The sequence below is a fragment of the Botryllus schlosseri genome, chromosome 1 (genome assembly GCF_051294905.1).
Source record: "Botryllus schlosseri isolate E-star chromosome 1, Bs_hap1, whole genome shotgun sequence".
NCBI classification, from domain to species: domain Eukaryota; kingdom Metazoa; phylum Chordata; class Ascidiacea; order Stolidobranchia; family Styelidae; genus Botryllus; species Botryllus schlosseri.
The window spans coordinates 17,392,658-17,417,361 of NC_137236.1; the positions used below are offsets into that span (position 1 = coordinate 17,392,658).

Genomic DNA, 24,704 nt, shown 5'->3' on the forward strand with positions numbered 1-24,704 from the left:
CAATTGATTTCCGCCCCAGTTTATTGGCAATCTACTAAAGTCTATTAGCTTGAACTATTAAGTGACATCCAGAAAGTTATCTCTATGTCTCAAACAGAATATCAACAGTTGGAACTCTGAATATTTACGAAACGGACAATGGCCTCTGACTAATAAAAGCTTAAAAATCAACTGCTGATACGGCAATCTCTTGCATGCGCTCCAGATGTGTCGGTCTATTACGTCGTTCAGCTTGGACATATGCAGTTCGATTTCTCTTCCGAAGCAGCGTCTCTAAACACTGCGTTGCACTGTAAGCAGTTACTCGTGAGTTTGATCCCACAGTCTAATGAATTCTTTGATCAAACACCGTTCGGCTTACCCTGATTTTAATAGAGAAATATAGTCTGACAATGAGATATCATATTGCGCTGTTCGTGATCTAATCCGCGGAAATGTGTGTACATAGGAATTATTCATCGTAAGTATGGTTGCATCAGGTTACAGATGTCAATCGGCAATTATCTTCGCTTCTAAATGTGTAACGATTTGGAAAAAACGTAAATTATAATGATTTATTATGACACTGTTGTTCAATTCCATTGTGTTTATCATATTTCTGCACCAGGCCCATCATTCGCTCTCCAGACTTGTATGCTACTAAGTGGTCTTCCTCTGGCAGATCACGCACTATTACATCTCTTTGATAGATGCTTGCGTCAGCAACAAGTACCGCATCATAATGCACGATATAACCCCGTTAGAATGCAATCGTTCTTTCCCGACGAATTTTCTACCCAAATCAAGGTAATGAAACGCTGTATAAATCAGCAATGTCACCAAATGAAACTCAATATCCGCGGGATTAGTAGTTGTCTGCTGTTCGCTGAAATATGCCAGAATATGGTAGTTCAGTAACTGATAGCACGGTACCAATAACATAGTTGTTAGGCTTGATTTCAACATTACGAAATGTCACTTGCTACATGAGCATTTGGACTCCTGTGAAGATTTAAGGAGTGTCTGTTTGCTGTTCAAACATATAGATGGATCGAATATCACGGATATTGTATGCTGATGAATGACTCTTATCTCAGTATGAGGTAGCATTTCACATGAAGAAATCATTTCAGGCCATCATATAATAAATAGAGGCTACTCTATACTCTACAACTTTTGTAACATATATTTATAAGTAGGCTAATTGAGCATTGAGGAATCCACGCACGTATCTGAGGCATTTTCTTCCAAACTAAAAGTAGCCTATGGGTCGCCCTACTTACTGAATATTTGCTACCATGGCAAACAATCATAATATAGTTACCTTTAATAGTAGCTTAAAATCTGTAAATGATCTAATAATCCATTATTGCGGTGCTTCGGGCGGGTAAAGAACACATATCAGCGAGTACGGTATTTGTTTCTGGTGATTTACAATGTCATCTCAGATATTATTCGCAGAGGATGTCCGGTACAAATGTTTTCAACGGCTTGAACGCGTGGCCGCGCCATGACTCTTTGGGATATTATTATGGCTTCATTTTCGCATTTGAATTGACCATTTGTCCAATATATCCACCTCAACCCAGATTTTGAAGATGTTGATATATTGCGTTATATTAAATTCGAACTGAAGGTGCAGTTGAGATGAGCAAGTGCAGCAACGGACAAAGGGGAGGCCAAAATTTAGCAACGGGTTATCAAGCTGTTATACGCGCAATAGCGAGTAATCCCAACAACACAGAGTCCACAGGAGCGGATAATAACACTCCTAGAAATATTTAGCCGCAGCTAGAATATACGATGGCCTCTTGGGGAACATTGGCTTTCTGCCAGTAACATTTACACACCTGGAGCTTTAAGTTCAGAACAGATCCTATTTATAACGCAGTGAGCCCTTAACCCGCTGTTTACAATTAATTGAAACGCATTCGGTTGCGGCATAGCTATATCGCGTTACGGTAAATAACAATTTTAGTACCCTGACCTAAATTTTGAACTATTAACGGACCAATCACATCGTATATATTTGCTTTTCTTTTCAATCGCTACTCACCGTCATAGCATTATTCCGGTAGATCGTTGTAACAGGGTTGTGTTCCATAAAGTATGCTGCACTGCATATGATTTTTCAATAAATATTCAAGTTGAGTAGAACCCGTCTCAATCCTATATGCAATACTATAACACTATATATTCACAATTGTACCTATTCAAATTAAAACGATCAGATAGGAAGCACAAGTCTATCTATCAAATAGAATGTTAATCAATGCAATCAATCCGACAACAATTTGTCCTTGTAGACCTCATACACAGGCTTGATAGACGATAAGGCAGGGGTGGGCAAACTTTTGAGCTCGCGGGCCGCATTCAACATCTGAATCCATTCGCGGGCCGCACTATATAAAATTGGGATTATAAACCAAAACGGAATATTGATATTTGATTATAGTGAGGACAGTGAGATAATATATGTGCTTATTTAAAACAAGCCAAACATTTCTTCAATGATGGTATCGTACACGCTTCAGAAACATATAGTGGCGGGATTTCATAGGCTGGTGGACCTCAATAACCAATTTGTCAAAGCTGTAGAGTTGAAAATCGGTTGGCCCGATTCTTAGAACAGGATTGAAATTTAAATCTGTTAGCATCGATCTGTTCATAGATTTACTAATTCCACTATTGGTTCAGTTCCAGGGCACACGATGCTGGCAGCATCATAACCAGATTAGCTTCAACCACGCTTCTATTATGTCTAAACAAAATATAAATACCCCAATTCTACGCATACAGACAACGAATCTACCTAAGACACGCCCCTATCGTTTTTTATAAGCACAAGGCTGAAATAATTCCAAATAGAGTGGTCAATCTGAAATCCCACTCGTGATCCAATTACCGTATGTCAATCCCGTTGCAGCTATCCCGCTGTGATAGCAAGTATTTACCCTAGATCAGTGGTTCTCAAACTTTTTAGGACATGCCCCACCCCCCTTATGATGGTTAAAGATTTCGCCCCCCCCCCCCCCCCCTTATCTTCATATCACAAAACACAACCAGGATGCTAGCAAACCTAACAGGTATGTTGATGGCATTGAACGTACGACTATGGATGAGAAATATTTTTAATATCTAATTGAGACTAAATACAGAGCGCAAACTCTAATGAGTTTGTAAATCGCGCGGAGCGCGAAAAATATTTTCAGTTGAGCTCAGCTTCGCGCCCCCATCAGATGCTTTCACGGCCCCTAGGGAGCGCGCCCAGCAGTTTGAGAACCATCACTGTCTTAGAATTATCATGGTGAAATATACTAAGAAAAAGTTTATCAAGTCCCTGCATCAATTCGATTTTTAGTACGTATTTTATCAATATTTCTAAAAAGTTTCTTTAGACTCTTGCGGCCGCACAGAACGGTGTTGCGGGCCGTAGTTTGCCCACCCCTGCGATAAGGTAAAAAAATCGACAACGTGACATTGTCATAATTATTCACCTTAATAATTCCTATCGTTATATCCTTGTTGCACGAAAAATTAATCGCACAAACTTTGAATTTAGAGAAAATAAATAACTTATGCTGACTATGAATCCGCTGACATGGTTTGTTACTGGAGTTATAATACTCGCGAATCCGATTGACGCCTTACCGTACGGTGGTGATCAATTTCCGACCGCCGAAGATATCATGCAGAGGCTTTCCTACTTGGAATATCGTCTCAGCAGGAAAATGCTACAAGACACTGGTAAGTGGTAAGTGCTTGTATGAGCATCAGCATGTAGTATCTATAATGCTATCACCAGATATAGTCGCTAACGAATTATTACTACTTTTAGGGTGGAGGCCAAATATATATAGATCAAATAAAAGATCGGGGGATTTTGCACGTTGCTGGATTTTCTGCGGACCAGAAAGGTAGATTAGTAAGATTCTGTCAGAACCGACTGACTATAGACTGCTGCTTCTTGATCCTGGTCGCCACCAGGATCAAAGTCTGGATTAAGGTACACAAGCACATAAATTTGGCGAGGTTCGTAATAGTTATGAAATTGTAGATTGAATTTGCTTATCTGAGGTTCATTATAAAGATAGTGAATATTGCATGTTGGCGATACTTTGTTACCGGTACTGAATTGTGCTTCTCCTTATTGACTGATGATCATGTTATTACAGAATGTTTAATGATAATTTCATACAAACTATGTAATAAACGAGTTCTGCCGTTCTCTTGCATTGGAAACAATCAACCAAGCCGTGAAATGCCACATCACCAAACATGGCAAAAAAACAGAGCAGCAATTGAAGGTTGCTTCAAAACAAGAGAAAGTGTCAAAACTTAAAATGACAGAAGGCCTTCAGAACATTCAATTGGAATAGTGACTGAAGATATGGTATCTGACCCGGTGACGGTGCTATTTATTTCAAGGTTAGTTTGCAGACATTAATTATATCCATAATATGGTGCATATAAGTAAATTAATGGTTATAGCTGTCATACCAGCACAGGTTCAGCCACTTGAACATCATTTTGAAAGTGATTCCACCATATTGTCTGTATAGTCACTGCAGAAAATCAATCATGTAAGTTATTTTGCGACAGAGTTATGAGAACTTGTTCGATACATTGACCACATCGAGAAGTGTTCCCCATGATGAAGATCGGTTCTTGTCAGAGGCAACTCTTCTCGTTATTTTCATCACTACTTTTTGCTAACATATCAATTCAACAAGTGTAGATGTATATTATATCGATTTCTTACCCGGTGGTGTATTGAAGGAAACGCATTCACAATATCACTGTCGTGCTTCGCTTGGGTTGTTGAACTTCGAGCTTGTAAGCTAACTGTGGCATCATTGATAACATATACATGCAGCTAATCATATAGAGATGCTGGTTATCCATCACATAGCTATTTGTTATGTAAATCGAAGAGAATACAACCATACTAGAAATAGATTTGTTTTATAAATCACTCCTTCATATTTCACACAATAATTGATAAAAGAAGTTGAAATTAAATGAAAAGAAGTTGCAGGAAGTGTCCATATAGGATTCTTACAAGCAGCTTAAAACATCATGCTACATTAGGGTTACCATACGTCAGAGGATTTGTCCTCTGTTTTGACTTTTTATAAAAGTGTCCTCGGAGGACGCCCAAATGTCCTATTTTTAAGATTTTGTCCTCTTTTTTGAGGATTTCGGTTAAATGTAGGGCAAAATCCGACTGAGATACAGTACATCCGCACTGAGGTAACGCTCCGGCGGCTATTCCGGGAGCTGAGCCGAAAAGTTGACCATTTTTGTTAGTCAACCGACCACGAAGTGGGAATAATTTACCATTTTTTCAGGATTTTCCTCCGGTGACCCTATGCTACATAAATTCTAAATATTTAGGAAGTTGCCGGGAGCGGTATAAAAATTTGCAGAGGTTACAAAAACTTGCTCTATAGGAATAATGAATTAATCGCGTATATTTCAATTTCCAAGGTAACCACCTTTAGCAGATATCTATACGGTGGTATTACTACTTTCTCTTGAGTACCAACGATGACTACTTTAACGCTTTAACCCCACTACTAGTACGATCACAATATTCTGGTATCAAATCGAGCTAAACTCAGTAGTTTTAAAAATAGGTATTCTGCGTATCAAATAGAATACTGGCTACTGCCGCGTTAAACTCACGCAACTACGAAAAAAATTAATCATATATTTGCCGTCCCGAAAAAGAAGTTGGACTAAATCCGTTCCATTAACCCGAACATTTTGTGTCTAGATAAGTGCGCACTTGAATGGAATGGTATCTGCTTCTTTGCCCTATTCTATCATCCCGGCAAGGTAAATCAAGAAGCTGCAAGATTAGGCTGCAAAAAACGAGGCGCTGAGCTTGCCAACATTTATGCGAAGGATCAATACGATGATATCATGAATTATTTGAGACCATACATCGCTGCCAGAGGGGATGGAGGATCCGGTATTGGACTAAGGACTGGTATGACATTTGAGCCAAAGGTATAAATTAACGCCTGGGATCTGTATATAAGCAATTGATATTTGCCTATGCCTGTATGCAAGCTTGTGTACTCTAAATTATGGGTACTGATAAGTGGTAAACAATGGTTACAAATCTGAATGAAACTTATAGCAGTTTAACATTTTGACTTGGGTGTGCCTAAATCACCTAACAAAGATGTCGTTTGAAGCAAGTATCCATTCACCACATATCAGCGTTTAATGGAATATAAGCCATGACTAAAACCTAAACGACTGTTAGTTATCTCGCTTTTGTATTGTGCTATTAATAGCTCTTTTTCTAACCACGGTTGTAACAGCCGCAACCAAGTCCTCTCTATTGGGTAGGGCCAATCTAAAATGGAACAAAATTCATTACATAATATGAAATAGACTATAGGGTGTTTTGGAATATATTTATTCAATTTCAAATGTTTTCTTCGAGTAAATATCTAGTGAAGTTATGTTTATCGCAATATTACCGAGCGAGCCCCCACTGATACCTACACTTTTTGTATTGTGGTATTAAAGTAGGCATTCTCAAGCGGTTAATAGCAATTGTGATGCTCTAGTGTAGGGTTTCCCATCGACATCGCGGAAAAACATAAGAAAATCCGAACAAACCGTGAAACTAGTGAACTCATTTCTAATGGAAGTCGAGTATTCTGCCCAGCAGTACACATCACGGTCCTGTGGCCCGCGAAAATACGGACCAACATTGATCAAATGAGGACATGGGTCAAAATATTGGCATATATGGGAAATAATAAGTACGTAGCTTTCTCAGACATCGCCTAACAAAAATAAGGACACATCTGATAAATAATGACTGTATTGGAACCCATACGCCTATATACACCTTAGTAATAGAAAGAACAAAAAAACACTTCGTCCTGCCCATCCTTATATTGGCCCTTCAGAGGATGTTCGACATAATTCCTGGTGCGATTCTCCCCCACACCCTCTATCAGACTATGGGTCATTTCATTACGGATCTTTATACCAACATTCAAAACACACGCGGACGCACACTAGCATTATAATATTGTGCGTTGTGCACATGATCGGAAACGGCGAAAGACGCCACTTAAAACTCAATATAAATATTACCAACAATAATGACGATAATAACAGGAGGTCAAAAAGTAAGGCATTACACGATCCACAAACGAATCGGAATGGACAGTAAATGCATAACCTAAATAAATACAAATTTATATGTATGTAGGCTGTATCGGCTTACACTGTTCAATTCTGTTCTAGTTACGTGCAAAATTATTTAAAAGGTAATAAATGAATTTTTTTCAATAAAACTGGTACTTGCTTTATCTGTGCGCATTCAACAATCTATGTTAATAAATTCCCGGGTAGAGTTGCTGAACGTGATGACTTTATAAGCATTACACGCAAAAGCCAATACTACAAGCCAATCTAAAGGTGTCCAAACTTTGTGCCATTCATGACCGCATTCCGACTTACTTTCTAGCATAGGCCCCCTTGTAGCGTAAAGCGGAAATGAACATCCTCCATATTCATGCTAGTTTGGTTACTGGGCGAATGCACATCGCCGACAGTCCATTTTTATCGGCTACTAAACTGGCAAATTTTTATAATTCGAATTGTTAGCGACATAACAGATAAATTGAACCAAATATTCAATATCTGATCGAAAATTATTAATGATGAAGCAGCAACGCGAATCTGTTCTCATTTGCGTGTATCATTCGTCTTTTTGTTATCATTTTACTGGAGTGGGCCTTTATGAAAACCACGAAATTTAGTGCCACTAAATCGCGCCAAGTCCGAATAGAAAATTCAAGTATATTTAATCGTCCCCAAAATAACTAAACATGATATTGTTATGCGAATAATTTTGGGTACCCATCTATCTACCAACCTCTCAAAATGGTGCGGCATAGTCAGTCACTGTCCTGAGTAATAGTTAGTTGTTGACGTATGGATCATATATGGATATAAATTCTCAGATGTTATAGCTATAGCTCACGATTTTTATGTCGCATAGGTTCGTTCAACCTTGTTGTAAAGTTGTGATCAATCCGATTATTGTTTTCCAGTCTCAAATCGTGTACCTGGCTGATGGTACCAAGGCGCCATTCGTGCACTGGCACTCGTTATATCCTAAAGCAGAATCTGACAGGAAAACTGTGTTGCTCGAAGTGCAGCCTACAGGATCCACGTATAATGGGATGTACAACATGAGATCTGAGAGTCTAGCTGCGGCGATTCTATGTCAAATACATATTTGAATACATGCTGCTGTGTTTCGTACTGGATTGATTGAAATACATTTTCGCGCATCGATTTCACATGCATTTTAAATTATTATTATTATTGATGAAAAGTTGAGTGACGCTTTTCTCCTGTGAGGCCAGGTGCGTCACGGACTAGAATGAGCGATCAATATAGGATTTACAAGTAAGTACCACAAGATAGCACAAATTCTGCAACATGGGATAACATTTCGGGGATGATCAGTAGATTTTCGAGAGTTGTAGTGATTTTGAGCTCGCGCGTCCTGTCTAATAAAAAGTTCCGATGAAAATCATATCTATTGCAGTGCAGCAAAAATGCTCGACTGTTTCAGGTACTGTACAATGGTTGCATAGGTCGGTGTCGCTACATCCAATTTTATATAAATGCGCTTTCAGGCGGCAATGGCCTGAACGAAGCCGAAATATTAATCGTTCGTAAAGCCTATGTCGATGCATCGACGGAAAGTGGCCATCAGTCAATGATCTGTGGAAGTTTCGATAGTGACCTCCTCGATCATTTCGTTGATATTCGGCGTTCCAGGTCGCTCTACAGTATTTTAAATGAAACCGACGTTAATATAACCTCGCTCTATTTACCGATGTACGGGGTTTAGGTATCGATGCTGCGTCACTCAGTTCGTGTTTTGAAGTAGCCTACAGGTTCATTCGGAACTCACAGAAATCAGGGGTGCATTTGAACTTTCCGAACAAGGCCACTATTGAGGCTGTTGCGACATGTTGCCAGATTCTTCAAGCATTCGGGATTTTTTCAACCGTCTATTGATGTGCCGCAACATATTTGATGAGTACCACTGGAATCAGGCTTTATTTGGAAAATCAGGATCTTATCAACAGCTTAGAAATCCTCTCTTGTATTTGTACCAATCGCCAAGACTGAATTCCGTAAAAGTAGCGGTATTCAAATAAAATGACGTTAGAATGATTGGCATGTATGAGTAGCATAGGTAGGGCTACTCAAATCGAACACGAGGTGATTATAATTATGGAAATTATCAGTCCTGCTGCACCAGTCAGCATTTTGAAGTATAGCGAAATCCTTTTCTCTAGTTATGTGTTCGGTACAGTTTTGTTTTGTCGCGGGAGCACTTGAACCCCAATTTGTCATTTGCCTAACATGGAATTTAAAATTTGGAACCGTACCCACAAGTCGCTGTGTCATTTCGTCAACTGAAAATATATATTGCGATTAAAATTCTTCTTCGACCGTCACTTTGATGAAACGCAAAAGACACGAATTTGAAAACCGATAGCACGATTGCCATATCGCAAATTAAGGATTATTCACCCAATCAATATTGGTATGCTGGAACTCCCATGTAGATTTCATTAAAACAGTGTCGTGTCGGTATAAGCATAGGCGAACATTACATAAAAGTATCATGCCTGTCACGCGGAAAGGAGCCGCAGCAGTGGCTAGTGGCGCAGTTAGTTAAGCGCCGGCGTCACGACCCGAATGACAGTGGTTCGAACACCTGTACGGACCAACTTCCCTGCGTGCTGTGTGGCATGTTTATCTGGGATCAGTGCTGCAGTGTGAAATTCAGCCGAGCCAAAAATCGGCAGCAAACACCTAAGATACAGACGAACTGAAAACGAGATTGACCGATGGTGGGAGTGTGCGAGCGTGGTAGTCATCCGCAATATGACACGAAGACCGCAAAAGACACGATGTTAATGAAATTGCCCTGTTTGCGCCAGTCTTGTGGATAAAACAAAAAACAAACATACTTCCACCTTCGTAAGTATAAACGATGTAGCAAATATTGGCTGCGTATTTGAAGTAGGAAAACCAAACAGTGTCATATACTCTCAATTATATTTACTGTCATCTTTTTCACCTGACAGTACCTTGTAAATGTACCTCGAATGTTTGCTACCGTCAGACATAGTGGAATAGAATTGACGGTAGCTGCAAGCCTGGAAACGATCTAGCAATCCATCTTCTCGGTATTGGAGATGAGATGCTATGGGAATGAAACGGCAGACATGGCCGTTACTATATGTTGATTGAAACCATGGCAGTAGAACACTTTCAACGCCACATTTCCTTTCCGCAGATGAACTCGAGAGTTTTATATCGTAATTAGAGTACAGTCGAAATCGTACAGATAACACTTGACAATATCTGATTCAGACTCGATCGTCAAAACTATATCTGTTGCATTTCCATTTGGTTCCATGTCCATTTGGCATTCCACCTCGCAATAAATTTTAATCGTGGCATATCTTATTCTCAAAATCTTAAGTGTCGAAGCACGCAAAGCTTCTAGTTACAATGAGAAGTTCACAGTAAACTTGAAAAACTTTTTTATAGTAAATTAAAAGTTTCAAACTCCTGTGCGTTCACATCTACCTTGGAATTGAGCCAAATTTGCTGCGCAGCATTTTTTAGGTAGCCTAACAATTCTATCGGTGAATTCCCGGAATCCGTAAATTTTTTATTTTCAAACAATCCTGCTGTAGGGACATTGTCGGCAATCACTTGCATTATGTGAATGGAAAGACATGTAACACGGTGTAATGGTGCTTTAACATAATTGTTAGCGCCCCGCTTCGACATGCGGTCAAATTGATGAAGCGCAACAGGTACGGATTCTATGGCCGATAGCACGTTTCGGATATTGTAAATTTAGGATGCTCTTGATTTATAGCATCAACTATCTAACATTTCTTGATCGGTATTGGGATATAGGCTTTTCCATCGTTAGTTCCTAAAAAGTATAGACAAATGAAATAAGCATAGAGCCATATACAAAAATTACCAGATTGAGCTATACTTATAATGAAGAACTGGCATCGCAGTAGGAGGCAACATCGGGCGTGCTTCGATCTTCAATATACTCTTGAACCATTCAATTCACTATACTTTGATCTCCTGTGATTCGTGTGGTAGGTAGAAACGATGCTTACTTCATCGTCATCATTCCCAGCCGAAAGTAGCCTGTAAATATTTGTCAAATGTTTGTTACCATGGGATACAGTCCGATTATTGCTATAACCATAGCATGGACAGTGGTAACTTGAAGTCTGAAAATTATCTCACGCTCCATTACTTCAGTATTGGAGACAAGATGGGACATGTGTCAGCGAGTCAAGTGTCCGGTGATTTACTAAACGATTGCAAATGCCGCCCGAGCTATAACGTGGATATCCTTTTATTCAGCGTCTTCAAAACCTAGAAAGCGTGAACTCCCAATGACGATTCGGCAAACTATCATTGCTGATTAATCGCACTGAAGCAACGTGTCCCGTCGTCTAATATATCGATTCCAAACAAGAAAAGATATATGCATCAGCTGAGGAATTCTTATCATTGCACGTGACACAGGCTACCTCATCATCTGAAATGAAACATGTTGAATTCAGAAAATCGTAGCAAGTAGCAGTTACTATGACTACCTTCATGTTGTTTATTACGGGGGTTATATTGTTCGCAAATTCAATTATCGCGTTACCGTACGATGGCAATCAATTTCCCACCATCGAAGAAGTCATACAGAAACTTTCCGATTTGGAACAGAGACTCTCCGATTTGGAATATCGCCTCAATTTGAAGATACTACAACACACAGGTATTCGTTTGCTTGAGCATAAACGTTTCCAATTTTATTAATTGTGTGTTTTATTTATTTTATCCATGAAATTCCCTGTATTCGTAATTATAATATTCATCATAGTCAACAGCTCTAATATTCTATGTATGTACGATACGATGTGATGTAACGAACAGATAGTAGGATATCGAAACTACCAAGTACAGTCTTGCAATCTAACATCCACCTCGGTCTAATTCCCGATCTTCCGGTTATCTTTTCTTTTGGTTAATCTTTTTTATTATTATTAATATGGTAAAAGTAGTAGTGGCGCTCATCTCCCGTAAGGGCTTGGTGTGCCACGGTCTATAATTACTATAATAAGTTACTTCGAAATATAATTCATATTCGGCTCTATATACCGATCAAAAATTAACGGAGTCTATGAATGATATCACGATTTCAGTGACATGGTTTTCTTTATATATATGATTACTGTTTTTACCGATTCCTTTCATTCGCTTTCCCTAGTCGTTATTAAACGAGTATTTTTCTGTGCTCACGTCATACAACAGCGACGTAGGAGAAGTAGGTAGGGTTGTGTTTAAAACAAAAATCAATTTAAAACAAACATATTCAAAACATACTTTTTTTTCTAAGCCGTGACGTCACGCATATTCAATTGCGGCGTCAAGGTGGATTGATATTCACAATTGAAAATATAGGATAAATATAGCTCCTTTGACAAAATAGGCTTCCAACCCCTGTCATATGCGGACCTTAACCAGGCTAGGACGACATCGTCTTACAGCATTTTTACGGTCGGCGTCGTTATCATCAGAACATTCACTCCGTACCAATGATCTTTAAGCTCTATAAGTAGTGATGGGAAACAATTTTTGTGGCCCTCAATCGTATTGCGTCATGTCATCCGAATTACCTCGCCTATTTCACATTCTAAGAGTTATTTTTTCAAAAGTGACCTTCGCTGGATGTGAACTTTGGACTTTGAGTGGGTCTAGTTTCACGGCGATCACCGCTAGACTATCGCGAAGACTTGATGCAGCTAGATGTTTTGAGAATATTATTGCTGACCGATTGACACTTTCAAATTTCGCGAATACGACATGATAATATCAATGCCTACGCTTTTGGGAAATAATGACGTTCTGACTTTCAAATTCTGCATATGTATGTATATCGTATATGTATGTATGTATATTGGGGGTTGTGGTGCTTAGCAGCTACGGCCTTGTGTATCAGACCAAATTGTTATTGGAATATGCACTCCATTTTCCCACCGCATTATAGTTGGCTCTTGGTTAGGAACACAAAATCAATCACTGGTAAAAGCTAGGGTGTAGGCCAGGGGTTGCCGAGATGTTATACAATGTCTATGAGCACATGGTTTCGTAGTGTTATGTCCTTCAAATAGTTTCGCTGCGAGCTATATCGAGAATTTTGAAGTAAAAAATGCCCAACCGTCTCTATAACGCCGCATGTTGCACAAAGGCCATCGTCATGACAGCCAATTCTATGTAAATGTCCGTTCAGCTTGCAATGCCCAGTCTGAAGCCGTAACAATATCACTGTTTCCCTTCTTGATAGTCCCAGTGGCTGCGACATATCATGTGGGGCGTAAATTCGCTTGTAGAGATTTCGGAATCATTTGTTTCAAATTCGTTTTTCCATCTTATGTGAATCAGTTCTTTGATAATTTGACTCCAACCCAACAGTGACCTGTAACCCAAATCCTAAGTCCAGGTCCCTGGATGCTAAAGATATCTGCAAGACATTAAAATATCATCGACTATAGCGCGTACATTACTGGTTTTAGCCTACTAGTTTCGAGCATAGCTAAGGCGCTCAAACTATCTGATAAAACTGCAATCCCGCAGGTCTGTATGGATCCTCGGCGCACGACATCAATTATCCAATTAGGACTCGCGTTTGTATCTATTAATTCTGCTGTCAGGATCGATATCCTGACACAGTGGTTCTCAACCTTTTCGACCTCGCGGCACTCTTTTGTGGTATTATGATATGCTTGATTGATCATAGCGATGGGTTCGGTATTGTTTTGATGACAGACAAGCATGTGGTCTGCTGGTAATACACTTGGAGTTCGGCTTGTAAAGGTATCTGTCTGAGTAGTCAGTCTTACAGCTAGAAGCTCGGTGATAATACTACATGGTGGCAGCGGATAACTTCGAACTAGTCTAATAACCAGATTATGGCGGCCATTGTATTAGGTCCGGGGGATCTCACAATAATAGGCGCCGTGAATGAGGCAGAAGCCTGGCTGGAATGGAAAAAGAAATTCCTGATCTTTATCGATGCGGCAGGTCATGCTGAATCATCTGGGCGCCAGAAAGTTGGATTACTGCTGATTCATATAGGCAAGGAAGGATCGGATGTATACGAGGAATTCGTGTTTGCTGAAGGAGTCGCAGCATCAGACGGTGTGGAAGCAGTTGCAGCAGAAGACAAAACTGACCTTGATACCGTCTTGAAGAAGTTTGATGAGCGTTTCAAGGTTCGGGATGGCAGGTTTGAAGCACACCTTCAATTCTTCCATTTCTTACAACGCAAGGAGGGTGAGTCATTTGCATCGTGGGTACATACAGTCAAAAAGGCTGCACGTAAATGCCAATTCCCTCCAGCAGTATAATGACGCAACTCTTCGGGCTAAACTTATAGTCGGGTGCGTAGATGATACTGAGATGTTGGACAAGCTATCTGAAATCGAATTTGATAAGCTAACGCCTCAGAAAATTATCGACGTTGTGACTGCCCGAGAGGCGAGACGGAGCAATGCTGATCGGAGGTCTGCACCTACAGCAATAGAAGCGGTGGCAAACAAATCAAGACATCAAACCTCTAAGAAGCCTGCAGTTGAAACCGTGCCATTTATAAACTGCACATTTTGCGGTCGACGGCACAAACGAGGCTGTCCAGCATCGTCAGTAAAATGCTACAGATGTGGTAAAACTGGCCATTATATCGAAAGGTGCAGAAGTAGAAATGTACGCGTGCTGGATAGCGAAACGGTTGAGGAAGAACCAACCGCTGGGTGTCATGACGAGGAAGAACTTCCAGATGCAATGTGTGGAAGTGTGGGCGAAATCCAAGAAGCAGAAGCATCGGTAGGTTTAGCACAGGCTACTAAGACTATCCAGTGGACTATCATGTTGAGAGTCGTTATTAACACTCTAAAATGGATTATTGACTCTGGAGCGGAAGTGTCCGTCATGCCGCGGCGATTGTACAAGAGACAATATGGGCCTATACAGAAATCTGATTGACGGCTCATTGGAGTTAATCGACAACCTCTCAATACTGTTGGTTATGTACGGATGAAACTCCGCTCCGACTTCAAGACGTTAACAGAGAAAGTCTACATTGTGTCAGATGCAGATAAGCTACTCCTTGGCGCTGCTGCTATACTCGAACTTGGACTCCTTCAAGAGTGCCCGGACGTTCAAGTATCCATCAGGGCAGTCAAACTTACCCCTGAGAGTTGGTTGCGGAGCAAAGATGACGTCAAGAAAACATACCTAGAGCTATTCAAGGGCATTGGCAAACTGGGAGAACCGTTTACTATTCACATGAAAGACGGCGTTGAGCCCTTCTGTTTGAATTCGCGACGTCGTGTGCCAATCCCAATGCGCCAGAAACTCAAAGAGGAGATAGAAAAGCTTGAGGAACTCGATATCATAGAAAAAGTTACGGGACCTACAGATTGGTGTGCTCCAATCGTTGTCGTAGCAAAACCAGACGGAAAGGTACGACTGTGTGTGGACCTAACCAAGCTCAATAATGGGGTAAAAAGGGAGCTGTACCCTATGCCTACAGTCGAAAGTACATTGGGACAACTGTCAAAGGGGACGGTCTTCACTAAGCTAGACGCGAATTCTGGCTTTCATCAAATTGAGCTCGCCCCTGAAAGTCGGAAGTTGACAACGTTTATCACACCGTTTGGGAGATACCAATTTCGTCGCTTACCATTTGGCATCTCGAGTGCACCGGAAGCGTTTCAAAAACGTATCAGTGAAATCCTCCATGGAATTCCAAACGTGATTTGCCATATGGATGACATCCTAGTAGTTGGTACTCAAAGTACGCACGATGAGACACTGAAGGCTGTATTGGACCGTCTTAAATGCTCTGGCATGACTCTAAATGAGAAGAAATGCATCTTTGCTGCAACTAAACTTGAATATCTCGGTCAGGTCATTGGCCAAGATGGTATCAGCAAAGACCCCAAGAAGGTGCAGGCTATTGTGAATTATACTGCTCCTACTGATAAGACTGAACTTCGCAGGTTCCTGGGAATGACAAACCAGCTCATGAAGTTTAGCCCTAACCTAGCGGAACTGACTATGCCGTTAAGAGACTTGTTGGCAAAGAAGGTTGAGTGGTACTGGGGCTCGTCACAAGAGGAATCGTTCGCAAGAGTGAAACGCGATCTGCCTACCGATGTTACGTTAGCCATGTATTGCCCAGACAGGGAAACTGTGCTCTCGGCTGACTCCAGCAGTTACGGCCTTGGTGCCGTTCTAATGCAAAGACAAGATGACAATAACCTTCGCCCAGTCGCATATGGCAGTGGATCAATGAGCGATACTGAACAACGGTATGCCCAGATAGAAAAGGAGGCTTTGGCAATCACTTGGGCAATGGAGCACTGAAGAGAACTGCTACTGGGTATTGCTGACCTGAAAGTTGAAACCGACCACAAACCACTAGTGCCTCTGCTGTCAACGAAATCGCTGGACGAACTACCTGTCTGATTTCAAAGATTCAAAATCAGGTTGATGTCCTATAGCTTTGACATTTTTCACACGCCTGGAAAGTCGATGTACACTAGGATTGTCCAAAATTTGGAAAATCTTACAAATCCGCCGTTGTAATGTCTTATTCTATAGATTATTGATAAAAAACGACACTGAGCCAGAAAGAAGCTCACAGGAAGGCCGTTAAGATTTCGTGCAAAGCGTTTGAAAGTAGCTGCCGTAGAATGGGCGTGCCACCGACCACAGAACGGCGAGAAGACTAGCAATCACGAAACCACGGCTCTTGATTGGCTAATCGGCTATGCTTCAATGACCACGACAGTAGCAGCTTGCTGTGTAGGTGATCAAGGAGTCTGCTACCGGCGGCGATTCTGAAAGCCCATTGCATGTAGGTTGACAGATAACGATTTAGGATTGATTCAGGGTATGTTGAGGTACGAAATACATGATGAACAAACAACAGCTGCTTCACAAAAACGTCTAAAGCATGACCGCTTTATTATGAAGGGAACCGCCGTAGCCTGCATGCCTTGTTTTCAACGAGAGAAAGCATAGGCGCTTATGCAAGTAGCGACGGATTCCTAGTTTCAGAAAGATATCCTTATTGAATACAAAGATAAAGCTTAACAATGACACTACAACTTGTGTGATCTTATTGGGCTCAGGTTGTAGTGCATAGTTGAAGTTTTGAAAGCTCTAAGGATCGGCTGAATCAGCGGGTTATGCTTGGCACTTGTCAGATGCTTGCATCAAAATGTATTCACTTGCAAGTGTTGTCAAAGTCCTTGATGATGACGCAGAAAAGAGGTGTAAAAGTAAGCACATACTATGCTGGACATGATATGGCAAAGTTTTTAATGTCGCGCAGAAAAGGGGTGTAAAAGTAGGCACAGACAATGCTGCATAGTGCACTGCACCCAGCATAGTTTGTACATCATATCAAGCATAGTCTGTGCTTGCATTTAAACGTTGTTTCTGCGGCATCATTAGGGACTTTGAAAACACTTACAAGTGAATTCAATTTGCTGTAAACATCTGACAAGTGCCAAGCCTAAGCGACGTTTGATTCAGCCGATCTCTAGAGCATTGAAAACTTCAATTATGTACTGCAACCTGAGCCCAATAAGATCACACAAATTGTAGTGTCATTGTTAAGCTTTATCTTTGTATTCAATAATGATATAGCCTTTCTGAAACTAGGAATCCGTCGCTACTTGCATAAGCGCCTATGCGTTCCCTCGTTGAAAACGAGGCATATAGGCTACGGCGGTTTCCTTCACAATAAAGCGGTCACGCTTTAGACGTTTTTGTGAAGCAGCTGTTGTTGTTCATCATGTATTTCGTACCTCAACATACCCTGAATCAATCCTAAATCATTATCTGTCAACCTACATACGATGCGCTTTCAGAATCGCCGCCGGTAGCAGACTCCTTGATCACCTACACAGCAAGCTGCTGCTGTCGTGGTCATTGAAGCATAGCCGATTAGCCAACCAAGAGCCGTGGTTTCGTGATTGCTAGTCTTCTCGCCATTCTATGGTCGGTGGCACGCCCATTCTTCGGCAGCTACTTTCAAACGCTTTGCACGAAATCTAAACGGTCTTCCTGTGAGCTTCTTTCAGGCTCAGTGTCGTTTTTTATCAATAATCTATAGAATAAGACATTACAACGGAGGATTCGTAAGATTTTCCAAATTATGGACAACCCTAATGTACACAGCAGACGCGCTATCACGATGCCCTTTGCCGACAACAGATGGCATCGAAGACACTGATCTTCACAAGGAAGCGGAAGCATGTGTGCGTGCTCTAGTAAGCGGGCTGTCTGCTACTGACCGACGCCTGGAAGAAATAAAGAACGCTCTGAAAGAAGACAAGACACTTTCGACTGTTATGACATATGTTGTCGGAGGATGGCCAAAGAACAAAGAAACTTTAAATGGACCATTACGTATCTTCTGGAATCTCAGAGACGTGTTAACAGTACATGACAATCTCTTGCTAAAAAGCAACAGACTCGTCATACCACCGTCGTTGCGCGAAGATGTTCTGAAGCACCTTCACCAATCACACCTTGGAATAACCAAGACCAGACAACTTGCAGCTCAAGCTTGCTGGTGGCCGGGTTATTCAAAAGACATTGAACATGCAGTACTCAACTGCAACCGCTGTGAAAAGCATCGACGAGATCGAACTGAACCAATGATGGGGACCGAATTTCCGAGACGCCCATGGAGTAGAATTGCTGCAGATTTTTTTCAACTGGAGGACAAGTACTACCTTTTGATCATGGATTACTACTCCAGAGACATAGAACTGTTCTCAGTGAAGAAAACGATCTCGTCACGGGACACAATTTCGAACTTCAAGAATATGTTCTCTCATCATGGTATCTGTGATGTTTTGCTTACTGACAATGCTTCAGTCTTCGTTTCCTCTGAATTTTCTCAGTTCTCCAGAGCCTGGAAGTTTCAGCACCTCACCTCTTCTCCGAAATATAGCCAGGGCAATGGCTTCATCGAGAGAGGAGTGCAAACTATAAAGGCCCTGCTCAAGAAAACAGATGATGTCTATCTGACGCTACTGAACTATGGGAACACGCCCTTGCACACTGGGTTATCGCCCGCCCAATTGAGCATGGGGCGCAGATTGAAGACAAATGTGATTTGTCATCCTGACCAGCTACGACCACAGACTGTTGATGCCGAAGATCTTCGAAAAAGGGAGACGGAGTATGGACAGAAAATGGCTGCGAGTTACAATAAAAGACATCGTGTGGTTGAGAATGATAGATTCGGAATTGGAGACCATGTATACATTCCTGATTGCGAAAGAATGGGTACCATCAAGTAGATGCATGAAAATCCTAGAGCGATCATCGTTGAAACGAACAATGGACTAATGAGGCGTAACCGAAAACACTTACGGAAGTACAACCCTCCGGAGGAACCAAAACCATCTGTTCCGCATCAGAATAAACCGGTTGAATATTGTCTTGTAGCGCCGAAGAAACCAGGACACCATCAAGAAGCCAACGGTTCAACTGAACTTGCCGGAGAGAATCCCGCGAGACGATCGTCGAGAATTAGAAATCCGCCTCAACGATTTATAGAGCAATATTAATCATACACAGGTTTCAAGATCAGGGGCAGAATAATCCCCTAACCTGTTGTACACCTCGGGAGTAGTCTACCTCCCTGGTGACTCTGTCTGTTAAGTTTAAATGCCCTGCTCTTGCTAACCTTGCAGGGGTAGTGTCACCTTGTATATATTGTTATCACTGCTGTATTGTCAATTGTATATAATGTAAGTAGTGTCGATGTCTCTTCCACTAAAAAAGGGAGATGTGGTATTATGATATGCTTGATTGATCATAGCGATGGGTTCGGTATTGTTTTGATGACAGAAAAGCATGTGGTCTGCTGGCAATACACTTGGAGTTCGGCTTGTAAAGGTATCTGTCTAAGTAGTCAGTCTTAGAGCTAGAAGCTCGGTGATAATACTACACCTTTGGAAACGAAAAATAGTTCGCGGCACACCAGCACAGTGATTGTGGATTTTTTCAGATTATGGCACCTGTAAACTACTATAGAATACTTAGCAGTACCCATTCCAGTAGTAAAGACGACTAACGTGACAACCTCGGCAGTCAATCCGAAATGTATCTGTATTAAATCGAACAGTTTTACCGAAAACAAAACAATATGTTTAATTTCATCACAAACAAAGTCTGTGCGAAATTTGCGCTTGACTTCTAGCGAATATCCTTCCGATGTCTCGATGCGCATCTTCAATAGAAAGTAACCGCTCTAGTTTTGGGGTTTCATGTTGACCAGAACGGAAATCCTGTTTCGCCCAGATACGACGTGGAAAATTTAAGTAAAATCACAATTGCCTTTTCTCCAATGCAATGATATACCTCCTGATTTGTCATCCAAAATTCGTCGACAGCCACCTCATTGCACCATAATTTCAAGCTTCCGTCATTACGGATGTCAATAAGCTATATACCTCCTCTTTGAGATTTAAAATGAAATTGGTTTCCTGCGGCAAACATGGGTTTCTTACCCATGCATAGTTTTTGGTGTGTTGGAAATTAAGCGTTTATATTTGTATTCAAACATTTGAGATGCCGAACAACTAATGGCGCGAGTTCCTTGTTATTCGTTTTTGAGAAATGGGAGAACATGCTACAAATTCCTGCTTCTGCTCGTACTGACCACACTTTAAATTTCTCTTATAATCTCTATTTTGTCCGTTGAAGATAAAAGATTTCATTCTTGCTTGCATACTGGAGTTTGTCTTATAGGTGGTCAAAGATATCTACCAAATATGCTAATATCTCTGTACAATTGTACATGTCCCAGATACGTCTACGAATGGTATCATTTGGCATGAAAATCGTTTTCAATTCATCTGAAGCTTTGGTCGCAAACAATTTTTTACAATTCCAGTGCAAGTCGGAAAAATAACTCTCTCCGCTTCCGTGCGTGGCTTTGGATTATCAGTTGGTAGCCTACCTTCACCACCACAAAACTGGTCTGTTGCATTCAAGTTGAAACTTCAAACGTTTTGGTAAACAACTTAGATATTAACCGTCATTTCCAAGGGAAGTAGTTCTCAAACTGTTTCAGACACGCCCCCTTATCGTCATATGACAACATGCAACCAGAAAGCTGGTAATGCCAATGAATAGCTAGTTTGATGGCATTGAAGGTTATGACTGTTGATCAGAGAATTTACCAATATGAAATTCGGACTATACACAGAGCAAGAACGAGACACCGTAGGACAGTGGTCGGGAACCTATGGCTCGCGAGCCATATGTGATTCTTTTGGGTATAAGATATGGCTCTTTGACATATTTTTAATTTTGTTCATAATTCTATCGATATTGCAGCAACTTCTTAGTAAATTTTCTTAACGGCCAGAATAATTATTCTCGTGGCAGCATAAATATGTATTCGAGATGTCAAGACAGTGGCGTGTCCAGCGTTAAGGGCTCGGAGCCCTTTTCAGAATCCTCAAATTTAAGTTGCTGTAACGCCAGCGGCCAATATCCCTCGTGAATGCGATGTACCCGGCATCGCGCGCAGCGTGATCTTGGATTGCACCGTGCTTTGGTTGTTCAAAGTGTTTAGCAGACATGGGGACGCCAACACGGCAATCTAGTTTTCTGAAACACTTTGTCTTCCTGATCTGAGCCAAAAACTGCCTTGGAAGTGACATTCCAATTACAAATCCAAATTACAAACAACGTTAAAATGTAGGCGTGTATAGTGCAACGTTTTTGTGACCGCCGAATTGAGAAGTCGAATAATATATGGATTTTCGGGATCAGCGCTACAGTCATATTAGATTAATTTCAATTATTATAAATTCTGAGCTATCTACGATGAATTGCGCTATCACAGAATGATTAGTAGCCTACCTGTTTCTACAGAGAAAATATGGCACTCATGACTATTCCTATTTTGTGACTTCAAATTTGTACTACCACGACGTCACGAATTTTCAATTGCGACGTGACACTTGATTGACATGTATTGCCCTTTGGGAGTTCAAGTCGAAAATACAGGGCTAACATGGCTCTTCAGACGAAAAAGGTTCCCGACCACTGCCGTAGGTGAATGGCGCGGAGTGCGAAATATTTTAACCGACGCCACAATCATTTAAAGTCTTTGAACCGTCCGTATAAACGTGCAATCTATTCCGGTAGTTAGCGTATATATATTCTTCGTCAGTTTGTTTAATGATCTCCGGGTGATCTGATTTCTTGATCTCTCGTGAAAGGCCTATGTCTATTGTACATCCGTGATTTTCCCAAGGGGCGATGGCCAATAGCGCTATTTACTCAAAGTGGAGATCTACGACTCCGTTTCTGGTAAGTATATCAAGTGTAATAAAGTTCGTAGAATCTGGGAAGATTTCTTGGCCGGCTTCTTCGACCAGGGCTGCCAAGGGTTTTCATTTTGCGACAGTATTGATGCGCGGAAATTCACGCATGCCTGGTAATGTCGTAACTGTATTAGAGCTTCGCAGCACATGTGCTGAAGCGCGTATACGGGTGTCGTAGCCATAGCTCCCGCGCATATCCTGACGGGTTTATTTTGTATCTTCTGGATAGTCTGCGCCAGAGACTTCATGGACATAAAATATGTTTCGACACTATACTCGATAACAGGACGTATTTGAGCTCTGTACAGTGAAAGTAGACCTGTCGTTGAGGCACCCCACGTCGTTCTCGAGATACGTTTAGTCGTTTTGCGCGACGTGCTAATACCAAACGCGAATGCGTGTTGTAACTGAGTCGAGAGTCAAATGTAATACCTAAATATTTATGTTTCTTTTGTACTGAGAGACACGCGTTATCGATTGTTAGACACACTTCCGGCACCTTACGCCGTCTGGTAAAGATGATAGCCGCCGATTTGTTAACATTCCCCCTCAGGCCCCATTTTCGGCACCATACAGATATTTCAGTTAACGAGGATTGTAGCGTGTTCAGAATATTAGGAATCTGTAGTCCAGACTCCCGTGGGCAAGACCCTGCAGAGCTATCAATTTTTTTACCTTCCCGTCTATTCACGGACGATATGGCGATACCACTTAAGCTAATATAGCTATACGATTCAACATACAACTTGCAGGGAAAATTACCAACGGGTGGCACAAAAATCTAAGGCGGTCGATAGGATAGACCTCTCTGCCTTAGACTGTCATATTACATGATATCAAGGTTATCGCCTTTTACTTGAAAAATAACCATTGAACTTTTATAAACACACAGTTTGAATATCAATCAAAGCTTTCTCAGCAAAACTTGACCTCGAGAGACTGTATACACAATATGTTTCAGTTTACGCGGGCTTTGCCCAAAGCCAAGTCATACTTTCACGTTGGGCTTAAATTGCTTAACGTCTAGCTTGCAAGCCAACTGTTGCATCATCGATAATACGTACACATGCATGTAATCACATTGAGATGCAGTGACCCATCATGTACCTCTTTATCACACAAATCAAAAAGAATAGAACCATACTAGGAATATGGATTACCATTGTGTTTTTGAATCGCTGCTTTCTGTATCTCGGAATAATTGATAAAAGTTGCAGTAAGAATAAGCATGAAAAATTAAAAAAGCTGCAAAATGTTGCATTATAAAATTCGTACGAACAGCTTATAACATGATGTCATATAAATTCTGAATATTTAGGAAGCTGCCGCAAGCGGTGTAAAAAGTTGTAAAAGCTACAAAAACTTGCCCTAGTGATCAATGTACTAGTCGCGTATCTTTCAATTTTCAACTTCCACTTGAGTACCAACGAGGACTACTTTAACCCCTTCCACCCCAGTACTATCATAATATTTTGGTACTAACTCACGCCAAACTTTGTAGTTTTAAAATTCCAATTCCATGCAATAGGAAGTAAGTAATCTCTGTATTAAAAGGAATTATCGCTAATGCTGTCTTGAACTCCCGTAAATACGAAAAATATTAATCAGGTATCAGCAGTACTGAAAAAGAAGTTGAACCTAATACGTTCCATTACCTCGTACATTTTGTGTCTAGATAAGTGTGCACTTGAATGGAATGGTATCTGCTTCTTTGCCCTGTTCTATCATGCGGGCAAGGTAAATCAAGAAGCTGCAAGATTAGGCTGCAAAAAACGAGGTGCTGAGCTTGGCAACATTTATTCGGAGGATCAATACGATGATATCATGCGTTATTTGAGACCGTACATCGCTGCCAGAGGGGATGGAGCATCCAATTTCGGAATAAGAACTGGTATGACTTTTGAGCCAAAGGTATGAAATAACGCAATGTTTTAAACGGTGTTTTAAACTAAAACCTTTTAAAACAAAATTGTTTTTTTTCAGCTGTAAAATTATGCCATAATCGAGTAAATAGTTTCCAAAAAACATGTTTTATGAGCCTACGGAAAATTACTACCCGATATAGCCGACGTATGTCGATATGGGATGGTTGGAACCCTCATAATAGTCGGTTCAACACCCATAATAGCCTATACAGATATTTCGTCAAAAGAGCTATATTTACCCTATATTTTCAATTGTTAATGTCAA

At 40.9% G+C, this 24,704-nt stretch overlaps 1 protein-coding gene across 1 annotated transcript; it reads left to right on the forward strand.

The window, feature by feature from the left end:
• Positions 1-3,545: 3,545 nt before the first annotated feature.
• Positions 3,546-24,503, forward strand: LOC145439127 (uncharacterized). The gene is made up of 3 exons (XM_080316608.1): positions 3,546-3,726; positions 24,190-24,425; positions 24,498-24,503. The coding sequence occupies exons 1-3, from the start codon at positions 3,558-3,560 to the stop codon at positions 24,501-24,503; spliced, it is 411 nt and encodes a 136-aa protein (XP_080172734.1). The 5' UTR covers positions 3,546-3,557.
• The last annotated feature ends 201 nt before the right edge of the window (positions 24,504-24,704 follow it).

What these genes read in the sequence shown, in the direction of transcription:
- LOC145439127 (XM_080316608.1), top strand. Translation starts at nt 3,558, where the DNA reads ATGCTGACTATGAATCCGCTGACATGGTTTGTTACTGGAGTTATAATA. An exon ending in GAAAATGCTACAAGACACTG is followed by an intron (nt 3,727 to 24,189) that starts GTAAGTGGTAAG and finishes TTTTGTGTCTAG; the next exon opens with ATAAGTGTGCACTTGAATGG.